Consider the following 14,042-nt stretch of genomic DNA (forward strand, 5'->3'; position numbering starts at 1 on the left):
ATCGCCGCCCCAGAGCTCGCCGGTGAATATCAACTTCACCACCCAGGAAGAAGAGAGAGTGCCGAGGATTGCCAAGACCAGTTTTCCCCGGGAAGCGCTCGGCGTCCTTGAAGCGCGATCGAAATCATAACGAGATTGCCGAGTCGGTGGTCGCCGGAAAAGGTAAGTGAGCCCGTGGGTATCAAATGCGCACAGCGTTGTCTGTCGTGTCCTGGATGAGATGGTTGGGTCCGCACCGGTGCGCCGACCGTTTCCGTCAGGCCCCAGTGTTTGCCGATTGCGACCGTCCGGTTTTCTCCACCAGTCACTTATTCCCACTCGTCTATTCTGTTCGGCCAGATGCGACGGGTCCCTGTGACCCTAGCCCAGTCGTGGTGCGATCGTAGGGTTTCAGCGAACGGCGCAGCCATCGTGACAATCTTGCGGCGTGCGATATCCCGGAAAACTGGTCAAGGCAATGTCGTGGCGCGCGGTCGAGCGACCGAAGATAGTAGGCGCCGCGCAAGCAAGCGATGCGATGCGATGCGCCGAGGTCCTGAATCATTTTTTTTTCCTTTCCATCTCTTTCCTCTCTCCTTCCTCTTCTTTTTGTTGGGTGTTGTGTGGTGGGGGTGGGACACGGGCAGGATATTGAGGGAAAGTGATGATGAAAGAGGCTTGTAGCAAGACCAAGTGAAACACTTACCTGGGGGACGTGGAAGAGCCTCGAGAACTGAAAACACAGAACGACGAAGGGAAGAAGGGCAACCTGAAGAACACAACTCCCGAAACGGCGCAAGACAGAATCAAATCCGCAAGAGAGGTGGGACAATAGGAAAGAGGAGGGGATAGGAAGAGTTGGAGGAGGGGAAAAGCGATGAAGAAAGAAATCTCAGAAGTCGACCTGAGGGAGGGGAAGTGTGGACCTGAGGGCGGAAGTTACGGATTACCGCCCCGTACGCAGTATCGCCGGGTATCGGTATTTGCGCACTGGCGATGGGATGGCGGAACGCCTTGGGTAGGCTGGAAGGTCTGCGATCTATGTATATCATGATCACAAACCCGATTGGAATCAGGGAGAATCATGACGAGCGTCCTTCTCTCAAATCAGTGAGCTTCATTCTCCCCTTCTACTGCGACAAACCTACAACTACTTTGGAAACCCTCAGCCCTGATTTACCAGGCCTCAGGGCTCTCTCCAGGCCGGATCATGAGGATGAGGCCCTTCCGCCTCACCCGGGGCATATGGAGCGCAGTATTGATGTTGGATACAGGTCAGCATCACCCTTGGTATTCTACAAGTATTTTCCCGTACAATCAGAAGGAGGAAGGCCCGAGGGTCAAAGAGGTGAAGAAAGGACCGAGTAAGCACGGCATCGAGACAAGGGGAGCGGAACCGACGCATGAAATCTGCAAGGACCGAGCTGTCGCTATCCTTGCAATGTGACCTGTCAAAAACTGGGCTTTGGATGATATCTGAGAGATACTCCCTCGCCCAGCTTCTCGCGAGCGGAGATATGTCGCATCATGTATCGAAGCGACTCTTTCCTTGCCCAGTCCCCTCGGGCCATCACCCCGTACAAACCCGGAATCGTTATCCAGAACATCAGGATATCTGGAGCTGAGAAACGGGACAGAGCTCCACCGGCGCCACCGTGAACCATGGTGAAGGTATCGTTCCGTACGTCCGATACCAGGAAAAAGGGCAATGCTTGACTGGCAACGTTCGACTTTGGGGGGTTTGACCTGCAGCTGGGCAATTCCCGGATTGCGGAAGCATCGCGAGATTCAAGGAAGGGGAGCAAGTTCGATGCGAGAGGATGTAGCATCCTTCTCGAAGCAAGGTTCTCCGATCCATGTGCGTAAGGGCTCTCGATACATGTACGTCACCCCCATCCCCCATCCCCGTCATCGTATCTCTCTCGTACCAAGACTGAATTTAATACCAGCTGAGCATCGAGCGGGACCAGAACCATGGGACTCGGGCGTGGCGGGAAAACGGCGCTGATTGGGCGGTGCTGGGCGGTATTGGAATTACCCTAGGACGCGTCGTGTTTTCTCTTGGCCGTGGTCTTCTACAAAATGTATGTATATGATTACGTCCATCAATTCCGCAGACGGTGCCTGAATACGTACCCTGGGGTTCTCCGATCGCAAGAGAGGGACTGGCATGAGTAAGGGAGGCTCATTTGATATCATCGCAGCGCTACACCTTGTGCTCAAGCCCTCGGGGTCAAACCCTTGCATGTCTCTACTGTGCAGCAGTCAGACATGCTCTTCTACAGTACCCAGTATAAAGCTACAACTAAACAAATCTATTGAGTTGCACCAAACCCACTTCGATGGACATGAGAGCCCTGCTCGATCTTGGGAGCAAAGACGAGAGACTCAGTTCCCCCTGCTACTTCCTCATGTAGTATCTCGATCGGGATTCTCTTTCAAAGAAAGCCCCCCCCCCCAAGACTTTAGATTCCCACATTTAAGAAACGCGTACTCGACACGGGAAACCGCGCATGTCCCAACAAGGGCATATTAATAATGTTGCGCCCGCGAACCATGGAACCCAGCTTCCAGAGCCCACTGACCACAGCTTCTAAAGGGCATGCCCTAGGGCTACGCCCAATTCAACGTCGAGCGTGTCTAGTGCATCATACATGGAGAATGTAGTCGACTCGATTGTTCGCAGTGCACCTGTTCAGCCCGTACCAACGACGCACCCCTACAGGTACATTATTACATCGACGCCATCCCACAGTTGACTCACGGCGTGGCTCAGGCCCGAGGCTGAGCAGCCCCAAGACCCGACGCGACTCCACTTTCAGGGCTCGCATCCACACTAGTTCGCGATGCTCGATCCAAAGAGAAGCCTGGGACTCGCTTCCATCGATACCTGTCCCAACTTTCAGAACTGGCGAGGGCGTATCCAGCATACGCCATGTCCGCGGTTTCGGGTCCATTACACCGTCATACGGGAGTCACGGTGCGACGGGGCCCGAAGGTCTGGGACGCAATTCTTCCAAGCTTGTGTACCTGAAACCCCACCACGTTGCTTTTTTGGGTCTTTTTTTTTCTTTCCGATTTGCTTTCTAGTGTGTTCGAGAAGCTTCGTGACTGTAGTATGTCTAGTGGGACTGGCGCTTAGTACGACGGTGTTGGTTAGTGCTGTTTTTATTGACATAGCGAGGTCACTTCGAGGAATGCGAGTTATGTCGTTGTCGACGCTGATTCGGATCGAAGCTGGGGGTGAAACAAGACATAATGAACCACATCGAGGTCCAGTCTGATAGCTTTGACACTGTCATCGGTGAACTCAATATTTCGTTCCTTTCATGGAAAGGATGTCACCAGATGGAATCATGTAGACACCAGCACTTGAAAGCTACCAAGCTTAAATACTAAGCCCACAAAAGAGAAAAGAAAACAAAAACGCATTTCATCTACTCCCCACCCCTAGTCCGCAAGCAACATCAACGTCCGATCATAAACCCGCGTCGCCTCCATCAACCAAGGCTGCTCATCCGCACTCTCATTCTCATTCTCATCCCCGCCATCACCCTCGTCCGGGTCCGGAAGTAGCAAAAAGATCTGATTCCGCGTGGTCTCCGCCAAACTACGGATCCGCACCTTCTGCGTCTGCGTCACGAGCGGACGGCCCGAGTCAGCGCCGGGGAGGGCCGATTCCGTGAGTGGATGCAGACCCGTGCAGAGGGCGGCAAAGATGGCGTCAAATTTGCTTAGAATAGTGAGCGTAGATGGCGGGTCGAAGGTATGTGTTGGCAGGGCCATCTCGAGGATCCCCGCCAGGGTAATCAATCCCTCCGTTGCGATGGAGGCTGTGATGTCAATCCCAGTTAACACGGTGCACAAATCACGGCTGCCTTGCAATGAAACCACGAAAAGAAGATAAACGGGAATAACACAAGGGAACGAATCACATTCACCATAGTGCGTGATGGACATATTGGACAGTAAAAAAGGATGGGGAGCGACTCACGCGTTGCCGATGCCCAAAGCATATCAACCAAGCCCTCCACATCCAACGCGAGCTCCTTGAAGCTCTCGTATCGACGAGATGAAGCACGATCGTCAGGTGCATCCATTCCCATGACGGACTTCATTTGCCGGTAATTGATCCGCTCGATGCCGGTGCTCAGACGGCCGCGTAGTTGGGTTTCATCTTCGGAGCCTGCGGGGACCGGCCCAGCGCGCTGCTGCGGGAGAGACAGGGTGGGCGTCCACGGTTGCCGCGGTAGCTGGACCCCAGATGGGTGAATACCGTTTGAGGGCATATGGTTGGAGGTCGATGCCTGTGCGGATGGAAGTGGGACATCTTCGAATTCGATGTCGGAGTCGGAGTCGGCCATCTCTTCAGTAGCGAGGGGTGTCATCCTTGATGTTCCGAGTACTTGAGATTGTACCAAGGAGAGCAAAGATGGTCAAGACGGATAAAGATCAGATTCCCAGATGGACGATTAGAGTATCTTTGGTGGTTGGTTATGGCTGTGGTCTCGGGGTGCGGGGCTGAAGAACACAATTGTTGAGAATGGTAAATTACAATGGGAGGCGCCGCATCTTGTCGCTAGAGAAGCAAGGCCGCTGTATCTCTAACCTCCCCGTCGAACGGAATTCGAGATCTGTGTAACCGCATGCAAGACTTCCCAATGTACAATTGGAAAGCTTCCAGAGTGGGATGTCATGCCAAGCCTTGGTCTGTGCGGGAACCTCCATATATACAAGGAAGAATATCAGATTGCATGTTGATGATTTACGACATGGAATGTACTTGGGACTGTGAGGGTCGTTGTATTCACAGCTATCATGGACCCAGAAAAATCTAAGTAGCTCAGCAAAACTAGTACAGTAATAATCAGCAAATGCTACACCATAAAGACGCGAGATCCCACGGTAAAGACAACTCCATTTCAGAAAGGTGAGAAGATTGGAATTAAATCGCTGGTGTTTGATGGCATGGCGGACAGCGAACAGAGCGCGTCTTGCTACACTGGCCCCAGCGAGCTCATCCTGGAGTGGGTTGGAGGGAAAGAATGACAGAGATCGTTCGACTTACTATGTAATAGAACAGGTGGACAGGAAAGAGTCCTTTTTTCCCCCTAAAAACCCCCAGAACGCCTTGCTACCTAAACCTATGCCATATATTCTCACTCCGGCTGCATCCAGTTAGTTAGTAAAACGACTCAAAAAAATATGAGAACACAGAAAAGCACAAGGAACGACTTACCCGAATCTTGCCCCTCCGATTCTTCATATCTTGCAGCTTCTTCTTATCTTCATCGAACCGCTTGAGCAACTGGTTCTGCCTCTCCTTCCGCTTCTCACGCGACTGGAACCGGTAGAAGTCCTCCAGCCCCTCGGCCTTCTTCTTCTGCCGCTCGACAAGCTCCTTCAACTCATCCTCGCGCGCAACAGAGTTGAGCTTAGGGCCATGAGTGACAGTCACGAAACCATCGTCATCCGGCTCAGCCAGCTTACGAGACTCCTCGCGCTTCCTGGCCTCAGACACCTGGCCGAAGACGGTCATGAACTCGTTCACCGTACGGAGAAGCGTGGCGCGGTCGGGGTAACGGAGGCGCTCATGAGCCATATAACGTTGCAGACCGAGCGGTGGGATCCGGTCCTCGGGAATACCATCGCCCCAGACGATCGTGGTTCCTTTTTTGGCGGCTTTAGCCGCGGCTTTAAGACTCGCTTCCATACTCGGTTTATCGGCGAAGACGACGATGGCGTGGGCGCCGCTCTTCTGCAGTTGTCGGTTCCATGTTGAGGGGAATGAAATGCCATCTAGCTGGCCCTGCAGGTCGTCGGCGGTGACGCGCTTGCGCTTTTTACTGCGGTGGGAGATATTGCTTTCTGTGGCAGCGGCGATGCCGCCCTTCTTGGTGGGGACATCTTCGAAATCAACCCTTTCAACACGGCCAGCAGAAAGTTGTTTGCCGAAGAGGTGCCGCAGGTGGACTTCTGTTGTGTCGATCGGGGTGTTAACAATGAAGAGCGAGCGAGGCGAGTCGGGGTCTGGGATCCGGGGTTCGTGTGGGCGAAGGTAGAGGTAGTGTGTCGCCGAGATCGGAAAGGCAGATGTTGGAGGGAGCTGAAGTGGGAGAGTCGTATACCCTGCCACTTCTAGAGTGCCTTTCTTCATATTGGTGCTTGGGATTGCTGTTGCTGGATTGCGAACTGAGTTGAACTTTTCCTTTTCCGGGTTCCAGTTCATTAGGCGTAGGAACGGGCCCGCCAAGACCTCGGATTCGGCGTGTCATAATTCCGATACTCTACCCTAAATCCTGCTTATTAATTATATCAAGATCCCTCCCCTACATCGATTTAACGCCTATGTCAATTCAACACACGGATTTTGACTTGATCGAGCCCTTGATCGAGATAAGTATACTAGGAGATTATAAAGCAGGCTGTTTATAGTATAATTAGCCTCTTTTGGTGTAGAGAATAGTGGCAGAGGAAAGAATGTATAGTGACTGGGGTCAGAACAGACCTAATATGAGATTAATGGGAGGGATTATGAAATTGGCTTACCTATGATGACGAAAACCTTTTGAGCCCAACTAACAGCTACATTCAGCCGGTTGCGGTCAGCATTGAAGCCAAGGGTCTCCGGATTCTCGCTCGGCTTTGTCAACAGAAGAAACACCACAGGGGCTTCTTGACCTTAGGCAGCATCAATGGTGAGAACGTCTTTGTATCGAAACTGCTACTCGAGAGCTTTCTTGACCAGGTTCCGCTGCGCACGATAGGGCGTATCGATAGTTATGTCCTCTCCTCGCACTTGGTCGCCTGATGGGGCTCGGAAATGCACCGCAGAGTATCAACCAAGCCTGAACCTGCGCATGGTTTATCCGGGAGGCTTCGCCCTCCACCTTTTTCGCAATCCCAGGCACGCTGATAAACATTCGCCGGACTCCTGCTAGACCTTGTTCTTTGAAGTAGTACCGGCTTCCCGTGAAGGCATCCCATGCATGGCCAACACGCTCTACGTCGTTACGTGGTCCGAGCTTAAGTGAGCCTCCGTAGACTATATCATTGAAGAATCCCATGCTAGCGGAATGGCATCGGTAGTTCGTACGTAGCCGTGTACGCAGAGTCGACTTAACAGTGAGCGGACTAGATAGTTGGCACCTTCGTTACCCTTCGACTGGGAGATCACCGTTGAGGGAAGCTGATCGGGATAGTCCTATTGAATTAATTCAGCTACAACCCTTCAAATCTAGTAGACTTAAAACAATTAGAATATTAGGACTAGTACTATAAGGCGGTCCAATGAGATAGTAAAAGGATTAGAGTAAAGAAACTAGTGACTCGATTCTAAGGGTAAACTAATCACTGCTATACTATCTATATATATAGGAGTGTAAACCCCTATGTGGTATAGCAGCCTATATAGACTATAGGTGTACATAGTATATAGAACCATAGGGATCATATATTGTCCCCTACAAGGGCCAGTGTTATAATATATAGCTATATCTCTTATATAATATACTCTAGATTATATACCTATATATATTCCTACATGATATTCTATATAGTTTCAATTAGGTTTAATTCTAGCCCAAGTTATAACAGGTCTAGTGGTATATATAGTACTTTACGCTAAGCATGACTCTTTTGGAGGGCTTGTTGCAGATCGCTCGGAAGTCAGCCACAGAGCGGATTGGCGAGAAAGGCGGGTACTCGCGGAGGCGCCATATTGTCGATAGTTCTGATGCTGGTAGGTGGTTTTCACGCAAGTAGGCAGAGAGAAAGAAGAATAGAATCACCCTCCCTGGAAGAGCTGGTGTGTTCAAATGGGAGGTATGGGTAAAACACACCCTCCAAGTGGGCTGGTATCAGAGGGCTCAGGGTGCTGAAGAGATGATGGGCGGCAGAGATGAGGTGAGGCGATTTGGAGAGAGCAGGGGGCAATATCAAAGCAAGTCTCCTCATCAAAGAGATATAGTAGTCGTTAAGGGCGATGATGGTAGCAGATAGCCTGCTGGAGACTTGCGAAGCTTGGAGGTTAGATAAATGAAAATGGAAAGAAAGATGGGACGATAGGTTGGGGTTGCTGGCAGCTGGCAGCTGAAATTTATAGGAGATACGAAAGAATGGCACCAGGCCGCACAGAATTCCGAAAGCGAAAAAGGGATCTGGCCTTATTCTCAATTTAAACACATCACCGGCTTGCATTTTCAAGCCTCCCTTTGCTAGTGTCTCCCTGTATAACTGGCCACGCCGATTTTAACATTTTATCCATCATGTCAAAGTATTGAGATAGGTCGACAACATCAAGGTAGTTCATCTCAGACGGGGGCTCAATGGCGAATGGTGAAAAATCCAAGACTTCGGTAAACTGAACCTTCAACCTGCTACCATCAAAGTAAGCATAGATTAGGCGGCAGTGCCCATAGAGATCCCACAATCGGACCAGTCTCTAAGTGTCAATAGTTAGTGGCTTTGTTTATGGAAATGAATCTGGAAACTGCGAACCGGTAATATATGATGAAACGTTATCAGACTTTGCTCATGGGTCATGCTTCGTAGTTCTTTCCTTCGTGCCTTCATAGCATCTAGGATTTCATCGATAACTACAACCACTTCACCAATCGAAGGGAGCTCTTCATGGCAATGGTCAATCTCAACATCAGTCATAGCATGACTTGGAGATCCATGGATTGTGAAGATGGAATGTAATCGCTAAGCAAGGGAGCGCTTTTCTTCTCTATAGTATCGCTGTATAAACTGCGATAGAAGTTATTATAAGAGACTCCATAATCATGGTTCTTAAAGTCCTCTTTGTAGATCGATATATCAGCCGTATATCTGCATTGTCGTATAAAAAAGTGACGGCACCTAGGCATTTGCTCTCTTTTAAAGGCTCTGAAATAGGTCTGAGTATATGGTTTACATCATTAATTTTGAAGCGTACAGGAAAAAGACACTTACCTGTCTCTCACCCAACCATAGCATATAACCCTGGAACTATAAGGTAGTGGTTTATTTGTCATAATGAGATTCCTATAGAGATTCCAAGGTTGACTTACTTCGAACTGATCATTTGCGTACGTAAGCCTTTACTCATCCCACAGTTGTAATTATCATGGGTTAATTGTAGGGCCGCTGGAAAGAATCTCTCGGTAGGATACGCGGATTCGAATGTTCCCCGTAACGGGCCCGATCCTGCCCTACATCGAGCATGTCGTCCTCGAGATCCCCACATATATCACGACAACTAGGAAATGATACACGCGGAAGAAAATAAGGGGTCACCAAATCGGATGTCGCGCCGGTATTAATATCCAAGTGGTGAAAGTCGATACTAAGACGCTCAATCATCTGATAAGTAATGATTGTGCCCTCCAAGTTCCAAAGAGATCCTCGAATTTCTTTGAGGCCACGGTGGCGATCTTCGAGCTGAAGGTATAAAGGTATCATTTTGTGAGAAAATACTTTCTGGTGATAAAGGGGTGGTGGACAGTGTATTCAGGGGAAGGGTTGCAGTGATGCTAGATCAACGGAAAATACGTGGAAATCTGAGATTGTTCGGGGAAGAGAGGTGGGGGCAAGTCAGATACTCCAGAAATTAGATGTATATTATATCTGGGTTGACAAAATAGGCTTAGTCGGTTAGTTAACGTCTCTGGATAGACCAGTAATATCATGACACAGTAACTAACTACCCCATACGCGGATTCGGCGTGTCTGAAGTTTTGCGGTTAGCGTAGAATTCTGCCGAACGGACTGGGCGGCAACCAGGGCGGTGGAATATCTAGGTATGGGGATTAGGGCTGAGGGACATCGTCAAGCTCAAGTATTATTTCCTATTCTGAATAAACATGCCAGGAAACCGTATGTTGGGCTCGTAACTGATATGAATTAATAGTCTTCGAAGTACCTCCGGTGTCGCTTCTGCATTATCTCGTCATTCAAATCTTGTCGGGGTCGTTGATGCCTCCGTTGGTGATCACATAGGTCGCTTCTCGTTCAGGGCAATCTAGGGCGAGAAAGTGAGTAGGAGAAAGACCCAACATTAGTCTGTAGCTTACCAGGTGAATCCTGAATCTTTGCCACCCGCTCCTCACCCCGGCCCTTTCGAAGCAGTACTCTAGTCGTAGACGCATGAGCAAGGACATGCCCGCCAACCGGTTTCCGACCATCAGCACCAGCAAAGAGAGCACTAGCACCAGGGTCACTCTGAACTTGGTTGGTCTGAAACATATTAGAGACCAGAACCGCCAGCATCGACAATGTAATCAGACGCCGCTCACTCACCATCAAGACGCAGACATTGAATTCTGTAGTGAGACATGCATGTAAGCTTCTAGTGTATCCAAAAGCGGTAGGAGCCAGCTGAAACACTAAAAAAAAAACAAAGAAAGTATGGAGAGATAACTGGTATGTCTCACCTTCGGCCATATGAGCAAGCTTCATCAGAAACTGATTCAGTTTCTGTTGCCGCTCCGCTAGTTCCCCGCGCCCACAGTAGTCCACTCGAAAACAGTTCATGATGCTGTCAATCACCAGCAACCGGTAAGCCCCATCTGCAAATTCCCGACTTAGTGTGTTCAGAAGTTCAAGCTGGTGTTCGCTGTTCAAGGCGCGCGCGTAGGCGATGTTCTCCTGGGCTGTGTCCGGGTCCACACCGAAGCGCTCGGCGATCTGGGCGATGCGTTCGGGTCGGAAAGTACCCTCAGTGTCGATGTAGGCAACTTTGCCGTCGGCACCACCGAGTGATTTTGGGAGTTGAGCCATGACGGACATTGTGTGGGAGAGTTGGGTTTTGCCGCAGCGAAATTCGCCGAAAACCTCGCTGATGCTCATGCTTTGGAAGCCACTGCATGAACCAAGTCAGAAGCCGTCATGAAGGTAATAAATGGGTTATAGTGTGTTATAGTGATTATACTGCTCACCCTCCTAGTATTGAGTCGAATTGCTTGCTTCCCGTTGATATACGGACGACTTTCTTTCGCTGGTGGAATAGTTCCATGGCAGTGATGAAGCCCGATGCGGACGGCTAGAATATATATCAGGTCACGATAAGGCAGAGTTATCTCCATCCCTTGAAAGCAGGCATAGAATACTAACGAGGCATTTTTGGATTGCTTCCTTGATTTTCTCCACCTTGACCTCACTAAATCCCTTGACTTTCAAGAGCGTCTTGCGCGTGGCACCGTGGACAGACTGTACCACAGTCAGCTCAAGGCTGCCACTGCCTCTGAGAAGACTGGAACTTCAAATCCTTACAGCAACAGTGTAGAATCCATTTGCTTTCAGCTTCGTGATGTCGGCAGCTCCAATGCCGTGGGACTGGATACTATCAATGTCCACGATGAAACTCTGCCAGGGCGGGGGCGCAGGTTAGGCATCTGAAGGAGACGAAATGGTGGGCTGGATATACCTCATCGTTGTACTCGTCTCCCGAGTCAGAGCCTGCCATTTTGACAACAGGGGGATGACTGGCGAAAATCAGGGCGAGGATCAAGATGAGAACGAAGAGGGTGGGTTGGGGAGATGAAGCGAAATATTACGAAAGGCAGCAAACTACCCGTGCACATACGAAGACAACACAAGAGTCACAAGATGTGCGTTTTCATGTTCTCAACACCGAGGAATCATCCCATCGCAAGGCCCCATTCCAACACGTTCCGATCTGCTTTTTCTCTCTGCATCCACCACCAATCATCCCACGTCCTATCCACCTGCATCGTCTTTCGCTCTCTCGCTCTCTCCTCGGCCCGTCCGGGAAAACCGCAATCAAGAGTAGATTTCATCGCAATCGAGAAAGATCATTCGTAGGAGAACAACAAATAGACAAGACGCCAATCATGAGACTTGACTCGAACGAAGTCGAGAAGTCGAGGGGATCGCTGGGGAAGGCATCGTGAGTCCAACCCCGAAACGAAAGAAAAGGAAACTTTTTCTGTTTGATCATCGTATACATGATAATTGTAAAGAACAAGGGGAATGAACCAGAGCCAAATAATCAATGAGAAATCCAGAACCAACACCCGTGATTCCCAAAATTCGGGAGTGGCCAAATATATGCAAAATAAGAAATGGAGATGCAGAGAAGACTCCGGAGAGAGAAGGATGCCTGAGGGGTTCAGGGAAAGTGACCGTAATACAAAATTGAGGAAGAAATGGAGCCCGAGTATCTCGGGTGGTAAGACATCAAAGGAAGTAGGTTGGTCAAGTCGCTTATGCGAGAGCGGCGGTGGGAGCCGCAGCCGCAACGGGGGCGGCTTCAGTGCTGGCCTCAGCAGCAGCGGTCGCAGCAGGGGTGGGCACAGCAGGAGCCGGGGCAGCAGCGGGAGCGGCCGCATCGACGGCAGGCTGAGCGGCAGCCTCAGTGTTGGTCGGGCAATCGCGGGAGATGTGACCAGCCTGGGCGCACTTGTAGCAGACCTTACCAGCCTGGCTAAGCGGGCCGCCATTGGGGGCAGTGCAGTCACGCGAGATATGGCCAAGCTTGCCGCAGGCGTAGCACTTCATGGCCTGAGCCTGGCAGTCACGGGCGAAGTGGTTGGGGCCACCGCACTTGTAGCAGGTAGCAGCACGGGGGTAGCCACTGAAGCCGCCACGGAAGCCCTGGAAACCGCCACGAGGGCCGGAGGGGCGGCCAGCACCGGGCGCAGCAGGGTTGGGGCAGTTGCGCTGTAACCTTGGTCAATACCATCGCTCTTCCACTTGACATGCCTGTGCAGACTCACAGCAAGGTGGCCGGGCTGGCTGCAGTTGTAGCAGCGGCCATTGGCACCGTTCAGGCGGAGGGTAGGGCAGTCAGCCTGGACATGGCCGAGGCCCTGGCAGTTGTAGCACTGCTTGGCTGGATGAAGAGTCAGAACTTGGATCGGACTTCGATAGTTAGCGTGCGGAAAGGTTCTTACTCTCGGTGGTACGAGGACGAGGGCAGCCGCTGGACTCGTGTCCTATTTGAAATGAATGAGACTCGGGCGTTCGAGGACGGTCACATGAAGTACATACCAGGCTGCTTGCCTATGATATCAGTCAGTATCGAAGGATCGCAAAGGGCAAATGTTGGGATTGCAAAGCAAGCGCAAAAACACACATAGGGATAGGGACGTACAGTTGTAGCAGAGACGCTCCGAGGACGAGCAGACCTCTATATATCAGTCGTCAGTGCGATGATTCAACCAACCTCATTTCCCCAGGTATTCATTCCCGCAACTAACCCGCATAGTGGCCAATGTTGCCACACTTGTAGCACGCACGACGGGACAACATCATCTTCAGTGGTCTACTACACTGTCAGTCTACCGAATGGTCGAATTGCTGTAGCCCGTAGCTTCCCGCGGAGCTAGTTGCCCCTCCATTCCGGATGTCTCGAATTTCTCCATTGATCCCATGCAATTCGCATAGAGACAGCATTCGGCGATTATGATATAGCTTCTCGTCATACCAAGGGAGTTGGCAATGCTGTAGCTGGCGTCTCGAAGCTCTGGGGTTTTGCTTCTTCATGCGATGCGGGATGGAGGGGAACCGACGATCCGCGGGGAGAAGAATGACACCGGGTCAGAGTGATCAAGGTTCTCACTCACCCTTCAAACACGTTAAATCCTTTCTATAAGACAGGTCTAGGGGACCTTGTCAGCACTGAGAACCTTGGAGAACGAAGAACGAGGAGCACGAGGGAGCAGGGAAGAACACCACGTTCTTGACAGCCCACTAAAAAAAAACAACGAAAAAAAAAGTGGGACAATCCGCCCTCAGCGCACAACGACTGCACTCACACAACACTCCAGGAGAACCCTTCAACAGCACACCCACTGGGCACTTCTTCTTTTGTCTGCTTTTGCAAGATCGCGAGGAGAGAAAGCGAAAAGGAAAGTGGGTGCAAACTCGTCAAAAGTTTAGCTCCCGGGCTTTTCCGTATTGCGTAAGGCTGCTGAATCACCCGCGTTGCGATTCGATGGAGCTGGAGTCGGTTGCTTCGCATTGTATAAGTATATACCATGCTATCCGTATAGTGGTGAGAATTATACGACGACTGTAGTATGCGCTTTAGATCTACGCCCGGTGATTTATTGCTGTTG

General features: G+C 50.6%; 4 protein-coding genes across 4 annotated transcripts; all 4 read right to left on the reverse strand.

The window, feature by feature from the left end:
* Window positions 1-3,429: 3,429 nt before the first annotated feature.
* Window positions 3,430-4,367, reverse strand: N7459_006152 (general transcription factor IIH subunit TFB6 family; the record flags this gene model as incomplete). The annotated part of the gene is made up of 2 exons (XM_056945336.1): window positions 3,430-3,812; window positions 3,974-4,367. The coding sequence occupies 2 exons, from the start codon at window positions 4,365-4,367 to the stop codon at window positions 3,430-3,432; spliced, it is 777 nt and encodes a 258-aa protein (XP_056799671.1).
* A 771-nt stretch (window positions 4,368-5,138) lies between these two features.
* N7459_006153 (putative ribosomal small subunit assembly protein) lies at window positions 5,139-6,136 on the reverse strand (the record flags this gene model as incomplete). Its single annotated transcript, XM_056945337.1, has 2 exons — window positions 5,139-5,147; window positions 5,219-6,136. 2 exons carry the CDS (start codon window positions 6,134-6,136, stop codon window positions 5,139-5,141), a joined length of 927 nt encoding a protein of 308 aa, XP_056799672.1.
* Window positions 6,137-9,914: 3,778 nt separating this feature from the next.
* N7459_006154 (recombinase DMC1) lies at window positions 9,915-11,425 on the reverse strand (the record flags this gene model as incomplete). Its single annotated transcript, XM_056945338.1, has 8 exons — window positions 9,915-9,982; window positions 10,035-10,197; window positions 10,261-10,283; window positions 10,395-10,822; window positions 10,899-11,002; window positions 11,074-11,169; window positions 11,233-11,325; window positions 11,387-11,425. 8 exons carry the CDS (start codon window positions 11,423-11,425, stop codon window positions 9,915-9,917), a joined length of 1,014 nt encoding a protein of 337 aa, XP_056799673.1.
* A 761-nt stretch (window positions 11,426-12,186) lies between these two features.
* Window positions 12,187-13,236, reverse strand: gisB (putative zinc knuckle nucleic acid binding protein; the record flags this gene model as incomplete). The annotated part of the gene is made up of 6 exons (XM_056945339.1): window positions 12,187-12,642; window positions 12,699-12,814; window positions 12,876-12,917; window positions 12,973-12,984; window positions 13,076-13,111; window positions 13,182-13,236. 6 exons carry the CDS (start codon window positions 13,234-13,236, stop codon window positions 12,187-12,189), a joined length of 717 nt encoding a protein of 238 aa, XP_056799674.1.
* Between the last annotated feature and the right edge of the window lie 806 nt (window positions 13,237-14,042).

Source organism: Penicillium hispanicum, assembly GCF_028827665.1.
Source record: "Penicillium hispanicum strain IBT 35686 chromosome Unknown utg000005l_segment0_segment0, whole genome shotgun sequence".
Taxonomy (NCBI): domain Eukaryota; kingdom Fungi; phylum Ascomycota; class Eurotiomycetes; order Eurotiales; family Aspergillaceae; genus Penicillium; species Penicillium hispanicum.